Raw genomic sequence first — 14,691 nt, 5'->3', positions numbered from 1 at the left:
AAGCTTCTCTAAAACACCTGTTCAAATATTGACTGAATATATGTACTAGCCTGGAAAAATTGGGACAGTATGTACATATATTTGGATGCCCTGGCAAAAATCTCCTAAAGGGCAAACACCATTAAACATGATTTATAAGTTCCTGAAGTAAAATAATATAATCAAGGTAAGCTAACAGTTGTTTTTCCACACTTGGCCCACTCTTTGCATGGTGTAGCCAGGGGGATAGCTGGTGACTCAGAAAACATTATCTTCATGGAGTTGGGATTAGATTCACACTGTTCATCATCTGGCACAACAGGGTCATGGAAAGTGGTAGACTTGGCCCAAAACAGTATTAAGATGAAAAAGAAGCTTGAGAGAATTCAAATGAAATCTGTCAAAAGGGAGCTGGGCTGAATGAAGTAGCTGTTTCAATTTTCTCTTCTGAGAGAGAGCACAACAGCAGCACTGATGGATCAACAGGAAATCTGAAGGCAGGCAAAAACTGTACATGATATATACACAGACACTTTTCCTTTCCCTATAGAACATACTTCTGCACATAGAGCCGCTTTCTCACGTTTGCTCAAGCAGCACAAAGCAGTTGGAGTCCCAGAAAATCCAGTTCCTCCCCTCCAAATTTCCCTCTTCTGGGCAGAATCCTTCCCTGCAGCTGCCCTGCCTAGCCCCAAAACAGGAGTCATTCCCAGTGGAAAGAGAGTGTGTCCAGTGCTTCTGAATGACTCCATGATCTCCACCTGTCCCTTGAGATTGTTGACAGTCAAGCATATGAAGCTGCTGTGATTTGCCCCAAGAGCGATGTAGAAGTCGCCCATAGCCACACCTCCCAGTTCTGTACCAAGCACAGCTTAGCCAGACCAGAGAATCAGGGCCCTCTGTGTTTTATATTACATAAAGATACACAGTCATGTGCATATGTGCTCACACAAATCCAAATTAATCCATTCACCTTGTGAATTTTCACAGCATCATTTATTCTAAAAAAAGAGTAAGAGCTTCAAGGAGAGCTGCTTCGCAGCGATCCTGTGTGCACAGCACATAAACCAGAACATTAAATATTGGCTTAAATTAAGTGTAAATTTAAAAATAGACTCACGCAAACAAACATAAATTTCAGATCAACATCAGAACATACAGTCCTAGGAAGTGCATTGCTCTACCTAATGCAGCTCTTTGTTCCCCTGGATACACTGGTGCAATGGGTACAGGTCTACTGATTCCAGTTCAGCATCAAGATGCACAGGCTATTCAGCAAGAAAAGCATGACCTCCAGCATATAAAGCTCCATGTTCACATTTTCTTTTTTTTCCCCCTTTCACAACAGAAAATGAAAGCCAACATAGTACATTAGTTGCTTCTGCAAAGCATCTGAGGTGATGAAATTCACTTGGAAAACACAATTGACAAAAGCACTAAAAATAACAATTCTAGCCAACTTGTGACCACTCATAGCCAAGATGGATAACAAAAGGAAATAAAAATGTCTTGGATGTAGCATCACAAAACCTTGCCCATTTTTTTCGTGAGTTTTTCTTTCCCTGCACTTGGAAAACCTAGGCACCGGGGGAGGGATCCTTTTTTGTTTTCTTTCTTATGTATCCTTCATCATCACTGTTATCATTGCATCTGGTAACAGAGTCACCTGACCTCTTTAAAAATTGATGCCAGGAACAAACACAGAATAGGAAGCTCAGCCCTTAATGAGGAGAGGAAATGCAAAAGGTAATAACTATTTGGTGTAATACGGCACCAAATAAGACTACATAAGCAGATACCTATGGTTATAGAAAAGGGCAGGGAGTCAGATGTGATCATAACTTGGTCTCTGGGGCTGTCTCTCCCTGTGCTAACAAGCAAAGGAGGGCCTACAGGACACACCCAGAAAGAGACCTGGGAAAGCAGCAGCAGCTGTCCATTTGGTCCATCCTAGCTTTAGGAATCTATTGGCCCAACTGACAAAGGACCACGGAAAGGAGACTTCCCACCACTCTTGTTGGCATTCCCAGTCTGGTTCCCTAAATGTGTGTCAAACTCCTTAAACACCTGCCTGTGCTCTCCTGGCCAGGTTGTTCCTGCTCGCAGTAATGCTCCTCAGAGTCATTCTCTGTGCTGTCCCTACACCCACCCAGGCCTTTTTCTAGATATATTTCCCTAGCCCCCCTCAGCTTGTTTTTCCAAACATCCTGCTTGATGCCATGGAGAGACCAAGCCTAAGTTGGACCTCCCTTCCCATGGAGCCAGAGGTTTCTACTCATGAAGTCCTGGCCAATTGCCTTCTATAGTCACATGAGTCCCAACCATTCTTCCTGAAGATTATATTTGCAGGGGTTTCTGCTCTTACAGGGCCAAACCCTCAATTATGTTAGGGTTTGTGACACCTTCTCTTAAAGGGGCTCTGACTCTGTTCCACAGATAACAGTGGGAGAGTTCAAAAGGTTTCTCTGAATCAGCAGAGGCGCTCATCATGGGCAGCTCTTTCTCCTTGGCTTTGTGCAGGACTTGTTCCTATGTGGTATCCGGCACTGTCTCCCTAGTCTTCAATTCCTTTGGGGCTTCATTACAACTGATGATCCATTGGCGTATACTGTGTATAGGTTGAGATAATTCACCGTGATGCAGGCTGGCAACATCGAAAACTTTCAAACCAAACCACTTGCTTTCACAGCAAAAAGTGCTTTACAAAAAGAAAGTGTTCTCACAGGATATCTTAAGGATTCCAAAAATAGCACTCTTGGGAGGGAGGGGAAGGGAATATACTTTATTTGGCTTTAACTCAATAAGGAAATGGAGCAATTGGTAAAATTGGCACATCTTTGAGAAGTTGCTAGCTTAGGATCTTGACCGGAAGGGTAAAAAGAACAACAGAGCAAAGGATAACTTTGCCTTATGCTGGACTTCTGCTATTTCTGGTGATTTCATGAGCAAATTGTCTGAAGTTCTGCTAACTGAGTAATAAAGAGAACCTCTCAAATAGCAAACTGTTGGTTTTCAGTGAGGCATTCTCGGGGACTGCTACAACCTTGTTGAGGTAAGTCTTTTCATTCCCCTCCTCTGAGCCAGATTGGAGGACAATACAGGTTCCAGCCTTGGTGCCTGAGGTGTTCGGTTTAAAGCAAAGTAGGTGGCTGCCATTGCCCCCTGCAAGAGAAGAAAGAGAAAATGCTGCGATTATGGCCAGTTCTATGATTTCTTCCTTTTCCTTCCCCGACTCTTGTCCCAGAGCAAAAGGATAATTTCCATTAAACATTATAAATATAGGGCTTGGTGATTCTGATTCTCAACAATGGGTAGTGGAACTCCTGCCAGTTCATTACACAGCAATAGAAACTTACAATTACTTGAAGAGGACAAGTGGAAAAGCTGTATATATTTACCACAATGCTATATTAGCTTTGGGCTTGTTGGGGAAAAAACCCCCTCCCTAGTTCCTGTATCTCCAGTGTGTTGACATAAAACCCATCTTCTCATTGTTAGTCAGCAAACGGGAAGGAAACTTTTCACGTGGGAGCAGGATGTCCAACACACACTATGCGTACCTTCACCAGGTGAACATCCTGTCTGCTGAGTTGATTTTGAGACAGATATTCCCTGTTCACTATCCATGGGTGTCTTAGCACTTGAACTGCTGTTAGTCGCTGATGAGGATCTACATGGAGCATCTTGGACACAATGTCCTGTGGTTGAAGAGGAAGGGAAGAGTAGTAGGAAGGAAAACAAAGTAATTACATTCTGCAGATTGGAAATATGTTACTAAGATCTTTCCCTCTGGTTCCATCAACAGCAAATATTGTAAAGGCTTAAATGTGGGAGACATCTAAGCATTTATAGTAATTTGAAAATTAAAAACATAACTTTCTAGTCATAATAATAATAGCAGCAATTTTCCAACCCACGCTATGCTGAAATCTTACAATCCCATCTTGATCCAGTGATGCTGCTGTGACAATGAATTATGATGAAGTAAGTGACAATATGGATATGAAATCTGGATAGCTTATTAAACCATCATCTGAAAACTGGGTCTGTAATCTTCATAGTGAACATGGGCAAGTTAGTAGAGCTGGAAATTTTCTGATAGATTGTATTTCTGTTGGAAAACTCCAACTATGATGGAATAGTGAGTACGAGTAGGGAAGTACTTTCACCTGTGTGTATGGCAATGGTGTGACTGATTCTTGAACACTAGATTCTAAAATCCAAGAATTTAACAAAGATCTGTCTAAATCACAGAGACTGCAGAAAGAGAAGAGCCAAAAAAATGATTCAAGGGCAGGAAAATGCCACCCAGAAAAGACTTAAAGGAATCAGGTGGTTTAGTTTATAAAAAAAGAATTTTGAGAGGTGGCTTGACCAGTGTCCAAGGACTTCCACAGAAAGAAATTACCAGTTAGTAAAAAGTTCTTTAAAGTACTGAAGAAAGGTAAAAGGAAGAAACAATGGCTGGAATCCATATTCAAACAAATGTGAATTAGAAATAAGGCACCAATTTTAACATTAGGGATATTTAACCATGGCAACAAACTACCAAGGGAAGTGATGGATTCTCCAGCTTCTAGGCTGTTTACATATGTGAAAAACTCCAAAACAGCACTTCACTTTCACTTCAGCATGCCCCTGCACCAAGTGCAGTGCATGCGCAGAAGACGCATTGTGTCAGTTTGACCTAGCTTGCCCAGCATCTGTATAGATCATGTGCTACAGCAGGACTTTTTGGCGCTTTTATCTAATAGCTGATTGAATCTATCAAATAGCTGATTGAAAATTAATGTGATGCCTCTTCTGTTAAAGCTCTGTGCTATTGTTTGTTTTTTTATGTCTGTCAGTGGCCTTAATATCTTTAAGTCAAGACTATCTGGAAGATATGCTTTAGTTGAAACCAAGTTACTGTCTGTATTACAGCAGTAACTGAATGAAGTTCTTCAGCTCTTGCTTTCTAGGTGGTCAAACAAAATGATCTAAAGGTCCCACCTGGCCTACGGCTGTCTGAGTGGATGTCTTGCAGCTAAGGTGCAGAGGTAAGATTCAAGGGGCATAATTTCTAATGCTTAGGTCTTCCACAGACTTCCTACATTACCATATTTACACAACTATAAGACAAGGATTGTTTCCCCAATCAGCATAGGGGAAAAAGCCCCTCATCTTAGATTTGCATGCAAGGACAACTAGTTAAATACATTGTCTATCATTAAATGGCTGCCAAAGGCAGCATCTGCTCAGTAATGTAAACCATTGGTGATGCATAGGGGGTGCACATGCACCCCCTGAGATTGGCGGTGCACCCCGTACAAAAAGCGCTGCCAATGCTGCTGGCGATGCCTGTGGGCAGTTGCCACTTGCCACCCCAATCCTTGTAGCTGACACCACCAGGGGTGTCTGCAGGTGGTTCCCGATTGCTGCTGGCCTCCGCTGATGCTGCCGGCGGCATCTGCCGGTGGTCGCTGACTGCTGGTCAGCAGTTGTTACCCCCTTCCCCACTGCCAATGCTGCCATGGCTGCCTGCTGGAGCTTCTTGCTCAGCCTGCCCCTGCTGCAGACACTGCCATGGTTGCCTGCAGGAGCTCTCGGCTTGCCACCACCATGCCTCTGCCACTGCCACTGCCACTGCCTCTGTGCTTGCTGTACACCCCCAGCCTCCAGGTCTTCTCAGAGTCGGGTTGCTTGGGAATGTAGCCCAAAGTGGGTTGTAAACTCCATCTAAGGCTAAATACTGGCACGAGACCGATAGTCAACAAGTACCATAAGGGAAAGTTGAAAAGAACTTTGAAGAGAGAGTTCAAGAGGGCGTGAAACCGTTAAGAGGTAAACGGGTGGGGTCCACGCAGTCTGCCCGGAGGATTCAACCCAGCGGGCTCGGTCAGCCAGCCCGGGACGGTGGATCTTCCTTGCCCCCCACTCCACGGGGAGGGGCGGTTGGGGACCGCCACCCAGACAGCCCCAGCCCCGGCCGCCGTCAGGCGCACTTCCACCGTGGCGGTGCACTGCGACCGGCTCTGGGTCAGCTGGGAAGGCCTGGCGGGCAGGTGGGCACACAGCATTCATGATGAAAACCAACTATAAAACTGAATGAATGCAGCCAACACTGAGCATGATTATAAAACACGTGGCCCATATTGACAAACATACTGATGGGAACTTTTTGCATCTGTGTGGTCCCTAAAAAATGGGTAGTTGTTCCCCCAAGATGAAACAGGCACTGGGCCTGGACGTACCACAATACTGGGCCAAGAACAAGCTCCAACATCTCCCTAGGTGCCAAAAAGGCAGATGAGAACCTGGGAATATTTTTTTCTTTTTGGTCTTAAAACAAATAAAAAAGGAAGCTGTTCTCTCCACAGGGAACTGGCACCAGGACTGGAGGTACTGCAATACCAGGCTAGCACCAGAAGGGCCGGAGCCAGCCTTAATGCCCTCCCCTTAGTGTCAAAAATGTTTGATCTTAGCAAAAGGCTAACACACTACCTCAAAGATAGGTCAGTGCAGTCCATCTGAATGAGATTTCTGGCAGTGCCCATTGTGCTCACCCCTCCTCAGCGCCAACTCTTTTTGAAGTTATGGTAAGCCACTACATTGCATATATTTCAGCCTCTTCACTCCCACAGCTGAGTTGTGCCTTTCTTACCCATTTCCAGTGGCTGTGTTGACATGAGACGCTGACTGCACAGTACCCTGAGACTACTGCGTAGTATTATCATGTGGCAAAAAGCATGGTGCAATGTTACCATGCAGTAGTCTGGGGCTAGTATGCAGTTACCATTTTGAAAAAGTTTTGTTTATGCTACTGGCTGCTGTCTAGTCATTTAGTACTTGTTTATATAAGTACTAAAGACTGCACAGTAACAACGGCAGAGTCAGCATCTTGTGTAGATGCGGCCAGTAGGGCTGTCCAAAGCTTTGGTCTCTAATTCAATTCAATGGAGATTTGGCCCGATTCAGTGGCTGAATCTCTGAATCTGAATTGAATCAGGAGACCCTATAATCTCTCCAAATTGAATTGGAACCCTCTGAATCGATTCAGAGAGATTCGGAAAGATTCAACAATTTGGACATAGACACAGCTTTAAATGTTTTTTCTTCATACCTCAAGGTACCAGGCAGCTTGTGAATGCTGTGATGATGGGGTGGATGAAGCATTCCACAGGACTGCAGGGGGCTCCGCAGCATGCTCTGCAGCAAACCCAAAAGTGGACCAGAAGCACTTCTGGTCCGCTTCTGGGTCCGCCAGAGAGCATGCTGGGGGACCCCTCATGCCCTGCCCTGGTTTGGCGGCTGGTGCCTCCTCGGTTTGGGGGGTGTACTCGGGGTCCCCCTGTGGACAATTGCTGAGCCAGGGAGGCATGGGGGGGGCCTCCTTTGTGCTCAGCAGTGGACCCAGAAGTGGACACTTCCAGGTTTGCTGCCGAGCACACGGGGGGCCCCCCCGCACTCTGTGGGACACTCCATCCTCCCCATCATCGCAGCATTCACGAGCTGTGCCTGGTACCTTGAGATATGTAGAAAAATTTTTTAAAGCTGTTTCTATGGCCGAATCGCTGATTCTCTGAATCAGCATCGAATCTTTAGATTCAAATTTGACCAAATCAAATCAGGGACAGTAATCCAAATCAACAAATCAAATCACTGTCCCTGATTCAGGCTGAATCTGAATCCAAATTAAATATGGCCTGTTTTGCACACTCCTAGTGGCCAGTGATTGCTATTTCTTCACCAGCATTAAATGTCTGGCAACCATCACCAAACTGGGTTCCAAACAGTTCATCCAGAATCCCCCTGTCATCCTCTTTCTCAACCTTAGTGTGACTCTGCCCTCCATGAGCTGGAGCCAGACCAAGTTGCCCTGTACCTCATCTGCATATACATTTTTGGAGGTTCCCAGGACTTGTGACAAGAACACTTGGTTCCAGTCATGAGTGGGGGCTAACTGACTTTCACTTCCATGTTAGCAGGGGGAGCAGAATCTGACAGTAAGGGGTAGGGGGAGAAGGGGGAAGAAGTTGTGGGGGTGGGGGAGTGTGGGACAGAGAGCAAGGGAACTGCCCAATTCCCCTCCCTCCCCACCCCCCGATTTATCTTCCCTGCTGTAGCACTGAGAGGGGGAAAAATTCAAGGCAAACCTCCAGTAATTAGGTTCTGTACCTGGAAAACTATAACAAATTTATACATTTTCCATATATAGAATCTAATTATTGGGGGGAAGTGTCTTATATTCAGGGCTGTCTTATACTCAAGTAAATAAACTACTTTGGACAAGTCTCTTTGGCCAATCTGAGACACTTTGGGCCTAATTCTCAAAAGTGCTGAGTACTTCCAGCACTTCAGGTTTTCTGTACCTTTGAAAACATGTCTGGGACCTCAAAAATGTGACTATTCAAAATTAGGGGCCACATCTGAAGATGAAGGCTATAATCACTGTGTGCTGTAGTCTTTTCATCTATAAAATGGAGTCATGAATATTTGATCCTCTCTAAAGGAATGTTTGTAAAGTCAACTAAAATATTTGAGTGGAAGGTGCTATGCAAATACAATGTCAATTATTATTAACATAAGACCAAACATTTTCAAGTGTACACTAAAATGTTAGCTTATGGGTTGCCTTTTAAAGGTTTGCTGTAGTGAACAACAAAATGATCTACAAATAAATAACACATCTATGGTATTGGGTCACCTACATTTTTGAAAGTTTCTGCCAAATAAAAAAGGGGGTTTTAATATTTTGGTATTCAGTGTATTTGTAGGTTACAGGTTCATATAATATGTCACATTCAAAACGTGGTGCAAACACTTCTAATGTACTAATTCAAACAGAACAATAATAACATACACATTTCTCATTGAAGGAGATGTAGAGAATGAATATTCCGTTGATTTTCCTCAGATTTTCGAGAAAGGATCTTACGACAGAAAGAATAATTGTCCCTTTCAGTAAATTAGACTAAAACCATGAAAAATCCACTGACCTTTGCAGCATCTGATACTGAATCCCAATTTCCTCCTGTAAGTGCATATTTGCCACTGCCAATCCTGGCCAAAATCTCTTCTGGGGTGTCATCTGGTCCATTTGCAAAAGGGGTGAACCTGTTCAAAAAACATCACAGACATGTATGTATTGTGATTTGCAGGCACAGAATTACAGTTTCTTATTTTGTAGTCCTGACTCCTGTAAATAATCAGTAGGCCTCTGAGTAAGGACTGCAGAAGCACCTGCTCAGTTTTCGTTCAAAGTACAGAATATACAGACATGTGGTAATAATCTGTGTTAGTTTGCAATCAGGCGGAAGACAGGGCCTCTTAGGCCAGGTCCACAAGAGCAGGGGCATGCCTTTACAGCAGCACAAATAGTAGTGGCACAAATTTGTGCTGCTACTTTGTGCTGCAGTGCATGCCCCTGCCTGTGTCCTTTGCAGTGGGACACATTCAAGGAATTTTGAAGTGTCCTGTTAGAGGAAAACTCTTGCACTTACCCCGCCAACATAGTGTACAACAGGATCCCTAAACTCCAGATGTCACAGGCTGCATCATAACCTTGCCGTTTCAGGACCTATATTAAAGAAAACAGAAGACAAAAATAAGGGGGTCAATTTATGTTTCTAAATTTGTAACTTCTGAATGTCAGGGATGGATGTAGTGGCAGCGATCTCTTCATACTGGCAGGATAATTCTGACAAACAGGTAGAGTATATTGTTGTCTAGGGCAGCAAAATACTCAGCAATTTTGTGTGTGTGTGAGGAGGGGATGGAAAAGGAGGACATTTATCACTGTTTAAGGAAACAATCTATTTAGCTGCCCCTAGACACTTGATTCTAAAGAACCCACATAATGAAGTTTCCTTGGAAGTTTTTAAGAGCAGGTTAGACATTTGACTGGGGTGCTTTAGGGATGATCTTGTTTTGAGCAGGCAGTTGCATCAGATGACTTCAAGAGGTCCCTGCCAGCCCTATTTTTCTGTGAATCTATAAGAAAGAGACTGGGTTTTCAAAGCAATGGCTCAAACCAATTATTCACACAAACACATTGAAAATGTGTAGACTGGACAATGTAAAGCAAGGTACAGTCACCCTTACATGCAAACATATCACAGAAGAAATCAATATTGGGATTGAAAGACACGTTACTAACTTTACTACTAAAGCAACATGTGAACAGTCTTTACAGGGTTTAGTTAAAAGAATTCTAGACATTAGTATCATGAATCTCTGGCAGTGTAAAGTGGGGGTACCTTTATACACATCTAGGGTCCCTTTATATGGCTAGAGCATTGTAAAATAGCTTTTGTGCAAATGACATTTAGGCCCAAGGGTTTGATTTTTGAAACGGTCCATGTATGAATTCAGTTATCAGACCTGCATGCCAAAATCAGCTTGAGTGCAGGACGTAGTGTTTTGTGAAACCCTGCATCTACACTTGGGAAAAAAATGGCTGAGTTTAGATAAGACTTGGTGAGCACATATCTATCAACCTCACTTGACCTAAACATGACCTTCACCTAGCTTGGACAATGGCAGAACATGCTTACTCTCCTCCTCTAGGCCTGGCCTTGCTGCATCTGCAACACTCTTAGTAATCTCTAACCCAGGAGGGAATGTCTTCGATCTACAGGAAAATAGGACATATTTAAAAGCATTTGCCAACATGTTTTAGCAAGTGGTTTGTTTTTTTTAAAACACTGGAATAGACAGTTTTAAACTTAAAAAAGTATGTTGGCTGGTGTATATTGACCCTAGAGATATGTAAGTCAAAAGGTATCAACCTTCATATACTCAGACGACAAGGTTCACAGTTAGGGCAGTGGTTACTTAAGATAAGGCTATCTAACTGATGGCCCGCAGGCTGTATCCAGACCTGAAGTCCCTGGGGCCCTGATCCTGACGTGGCTCCCCCCACTGCTGCAACTGCTGCTGCCACCAGACTCTCTGGGCTCCCCCTCCCTCCTTCTGCTTTTGCTGTCTACCCCTGCTCCTGGTGGCCCATGGGGTGGCCCATGGGTACCTGCAGCTGGGAGTGGACAAGGAACCCTGCATGGTGCAGTATGGGGGTGATGGCATGGTCTAGCAGGGGACAGAGGGGGCCATATGGCATGGTGTGCAGGGCTTTAGCATGGTGCAAAGCAGGGTATGGAGGCACTGACTTGGTGTGTCAGGGAGGCATGTGGCTAGGGTCTTGAGACCACCAGTCACTCAGAAGTTGGAAACCCTTGATCTAAGACATATTAGGTGACCCCTCCTCTAGCATTGACCTCCCTTCCTAATCTAGACTTACCCACTGAAAAAGAAAACCCCAGAAGGATTTGTTTGTCAAATCACTTTTCAAAATATAACTGCACTTAATATTAATGGAATTTTAATCAAATAAGCCCCTTGGGTTATACTAGGGGCACTTAAATTTGACTAGGGAACTGAATGTGGTTTAAAATATGTATCTAATCCAGCTCTTAGCTCAAGACACTTCAAGCCACTTGAGAAATGGGGATACTTCAGATGTTACCATTCAGTGCTGAAAGTGACCCAGAAGTTTATCTCAAATCATCAAACCACTAGGCTATTGTATCACTGGGCTAAAAATATCATGAACATACTCTCTTCACAGGTATTTTCTGCTTCGACTCATAATGGAAATTGAGAAATCTATAGGAAAATTAAGTTAAAAAATATCCCCTACATGTTTGTAAGCTAGAAAAGGTTCTGTTCAGATTTCCATTGAAATTTGAACAATGAAGTTTGCTTATTTTATATAAAATGTCCTCCTATATTTGGTCATGTAACAAATGGGTTCTTTGGCTTGTTTTTCCCTGAATGAGCCTGTTTTACTCTTTGTAGAAAGCATTACTCCCACTAGGTGGTGTACTGGTTCTTCATCTTGGAACTGTTTTAACCATGTGCCTTCTGCTACCAAAAATTAAATGCTTTTCATAATAAAGGGAGATTTATGTAAGCAAAATGTGTTATCTCACCTTTGTCATCCTCTGCTTGTATCATATGCTGAACTGACTTCCTAACTTCCTATTTAATTTTATAAGCACATTGCAGAAATGGTTGCAGCGTGGCTTAACAAGAAAGAAGCATAATTCAACATCCTGCTTGCCATCAGACACCTTTGAATTAAACAGACTGCTCCAACTTTTATCTGAGCCTAATCTGCATAAAATTAACTTTTCCAACCAGGAGAACTTATACCACCCTCCAGCTCTCCTGTGCAATATGAAGTTTCATTTCTACCTGGGAGAAATTTTACAATCTTTGCATTCTCCTTCCCTGGAGGAAGGGCACATGAGCCTGAAAGCTTGCAAATAAAGAAATTATTTTTGCAACTGTCTAGTTGGTCTAATATAAGATATCACCTATACCGCACTGGCTGCTTTTGCTTTTTAGACCAACATGGCTACAACCTTTATCCTTGAATATGGCTATGGCATATACAGAAGGTCTCTGAACAACCACACTAAGTGTAATGGAACCCTGTGTAGTTGTCATGAAAATATAGTGGACCTCCTGACACTTTCAAGTTGTTAAAAGGAAAGAAACTGCACTGCAGAAACAAGAACAGTTGACTGAATGTGTGGTTGACTGGAGTGTGTTGGCTGCTCAGTGAGCTACGGTATATCATTATAGGTCACAGAACAGAAGCTTATGTCCAACACTGTGAATCTCATCATAAGACAATGAGAAGATGTCAGCTCAATAAATGTCAGATTTTGACACTGGATGGCTACAATCCATATTTTTTAAAAGCATCTCAAAAGGACTGCTGATAGGAAAACCAATCCTATTTTTCACTTCACAGTTATAAGAATAACCAAACTGCTAAGTTTTCTTGTGGTGCTTGGAGAATTTTGGGGAAATGGGGTTGTGAAATGGGTACCAGCTAAGTGAAAATGATGTTTGACAAAGGATGAGATGCAAGCTTATGATAAGTAACACTTCTATATTTTGTCATAGGGCAGAAACTAGCAGAGACAGACAAAGCTGTACATTGAGGGTATAAGAATCAGCTCATGAACATGACTCAAAGACGTGATAAAAAATCATGTGGGAGCTAAACTTGTTGAAACTCCGTAAGAAGGGCAGATATGGGTTTGTCCAGCAGCACTTCAGGTAGACAAACCCATAGAGAGTGGGCAACTTAAATCATTCAAACAGGGAGAAAAACCCAATCCTGTTCCCATGGTTACCAATGAGCATAAGAGAAGTAGAAAGGAAGAACGCTCGTTTAGTTTGGAGCACTAGCCTTGGGACTCAGGGAGTAGTTTCTGTGTTGCTGGGCAAATTGCTTATCGTCTCTTTACCTGAGTTCTCTGTGTGTAAAATGGGGATAACAGCTCTTCCTTACCTACAGTGCAGCAAGGACAAATATTTTAAACACTGAGAGATGCTTAGATGCAATAGTGATGCAGACCATAAAAGGACCATAACTGAGAAAGAGAGATAACATTCCCATAATGAGCCACACTCTGATACCCTTCCTTACTCTACACAGCACTGGCTTCAACAGGACAACACAAAGGGTCAGGTACTATTCAATGGGCACATCTACATGTGCTATTAATGCTGTAAAGGCTTACTGCACGTAAAATACTGTGGGGTAAACCTTCCCTGGGAGCAGGTCTACATGTGCTCCCTGTTGGAAGCAAATTTGCTCTGCCCAGTACAGGGCTGATTCTACCCTGCTCTGGCCCCCTGCAGCAGCTGGGGGAGCTCCGGGCTCCCTTGGAGTGCTAGCCTGGGGACTGGTAGGAAGCATGGGGGCTGGTCCCTATCTGCATGGTGCCAGGAGAGCTCTGCCAGCTGCAGTGGCAACTGTCTCCTTGCCTTGTGCACATTAGGAGAGGTCCTGATGTTCAGGGGGCCAAGAGACTGTTGTCACTGCAGAGCTCTCCTAGTCCCCTGTACATGGGGATAAGCACAGTGCCCACTGGGACTTCCCTGCACAGCTGCGGGCTGGATGAGAGATGCCCCATAAGCGGGACAGCTCCTGGTCAGCCCATCGGCTGCTCAGAGAAATTCTTGCCCAGTTCCCACCAGCCCAGGGCTGCTTGGAGAAATCCCCACCCAGCTGGGAGCTGGCTGGGAGCTGTCCCAGAAGCGGGACATCTCCCAGCCAGCCCCCAGATGTATAGGGAAGCAGAGAGCTGCCCAGTTCCAGTGCTGCTTGACTCCCAGCTCCTGTGGGGAGCCAGGAGATGAGCAGCACTGGGACAGGGTGGGGCAGAGAGCTACCCCATCCCAGTGCTGCTCCTGGTGGGAGCTGGCAGCACCAGGACCTGGGGACTTCTCTGTCTCTTGTGGCTTTCTAGTGTTGGGGCTGACTGGAAGGAAATTTATTCCTGGTAAGCCTCTACACATGCACTACTGTGCAGTATGTATTGCATAGTTAGTTTACTACTTGCATTTACAGGTAGTAGCTAGCTGCACAGTAAACTAATTTATTGTGCAGTAAATGGGGTCCTCATGTAGATGGTGATGCTCTACTGCGTAGTAGATTAGTCTACTGTGCAGTAAAGCATCTCATGTAGACACACCCAGTGAAAGTGGCCTACAAGAGAAATAATACTGTCTTCCTCAGTAAGGACCAGAACTGCCGCCTCCCTGCTGGGCCCCCTTCGGGCCCCGGGGGGGGGGCTCACCTGGGCCTAGAGTGAGTGAGGATTTAGTTAGGGAGCTTCTGGAGGGGCTGGACGTCTTTAAGTCAGCCGGCCC

General features: G+C 44.2%; 1 protein-coding gene across 1 annotated transcript in view; it reads right to left on the bottom strand.

Annotated features, from left to right (window-relative positions):
• Positions 1-956: 956 nt before the first annotated feature.
• RPS6KA2 (ribosomal protein S6 kinase A2) overlaps positions 957-14,691 on the bottom strand; it is a 361,817-nt gene continuing 348,082 nt past the window's right edge. The window contains exons 18-21 of the mRNA XM_019527256.1: positions 9,462-9,538; positions 8,958-9,075; positions 3,540-3,677; positions 957-3,141 (exon numbers count right to left, since the gene is read on the bottom strand). Coding sequence (XP_019382801.1) covers positions 3,016-3,141; positions 3,540-3,677; positions 8,958-9,075; positions 9,462-9,538 — 459 coding nt within the window. The 3' untranslated portion in view covers positions 957-3,015. The remainder of the gene's footprint in view (positions 3,142-3,539; positions 3,678-8,957; positions 9,076-9,461; positions 9,539-14,691) is intronic.

Source organism: Gavialis gangeticus, unplaced genomic scaffold (genome assembly GCF_001723915.1).
Source record: "Gavialis gangeticus isolate Ggan-Ray unplaced genomic scaffold, GavGan_comp1, whole genome shotgun sequence".
Lineage (NCBI taxonomy): Eukaryota > Metazoa > Chordata > Crocodylia > Gavialidae > Gavialis > Gavialis gangeticus.
The sequence above is the reverse complement of the archived record's forward strand: the minus strand, read 5'-3'. Positions and strand labels throughout refer to the sequence as shown.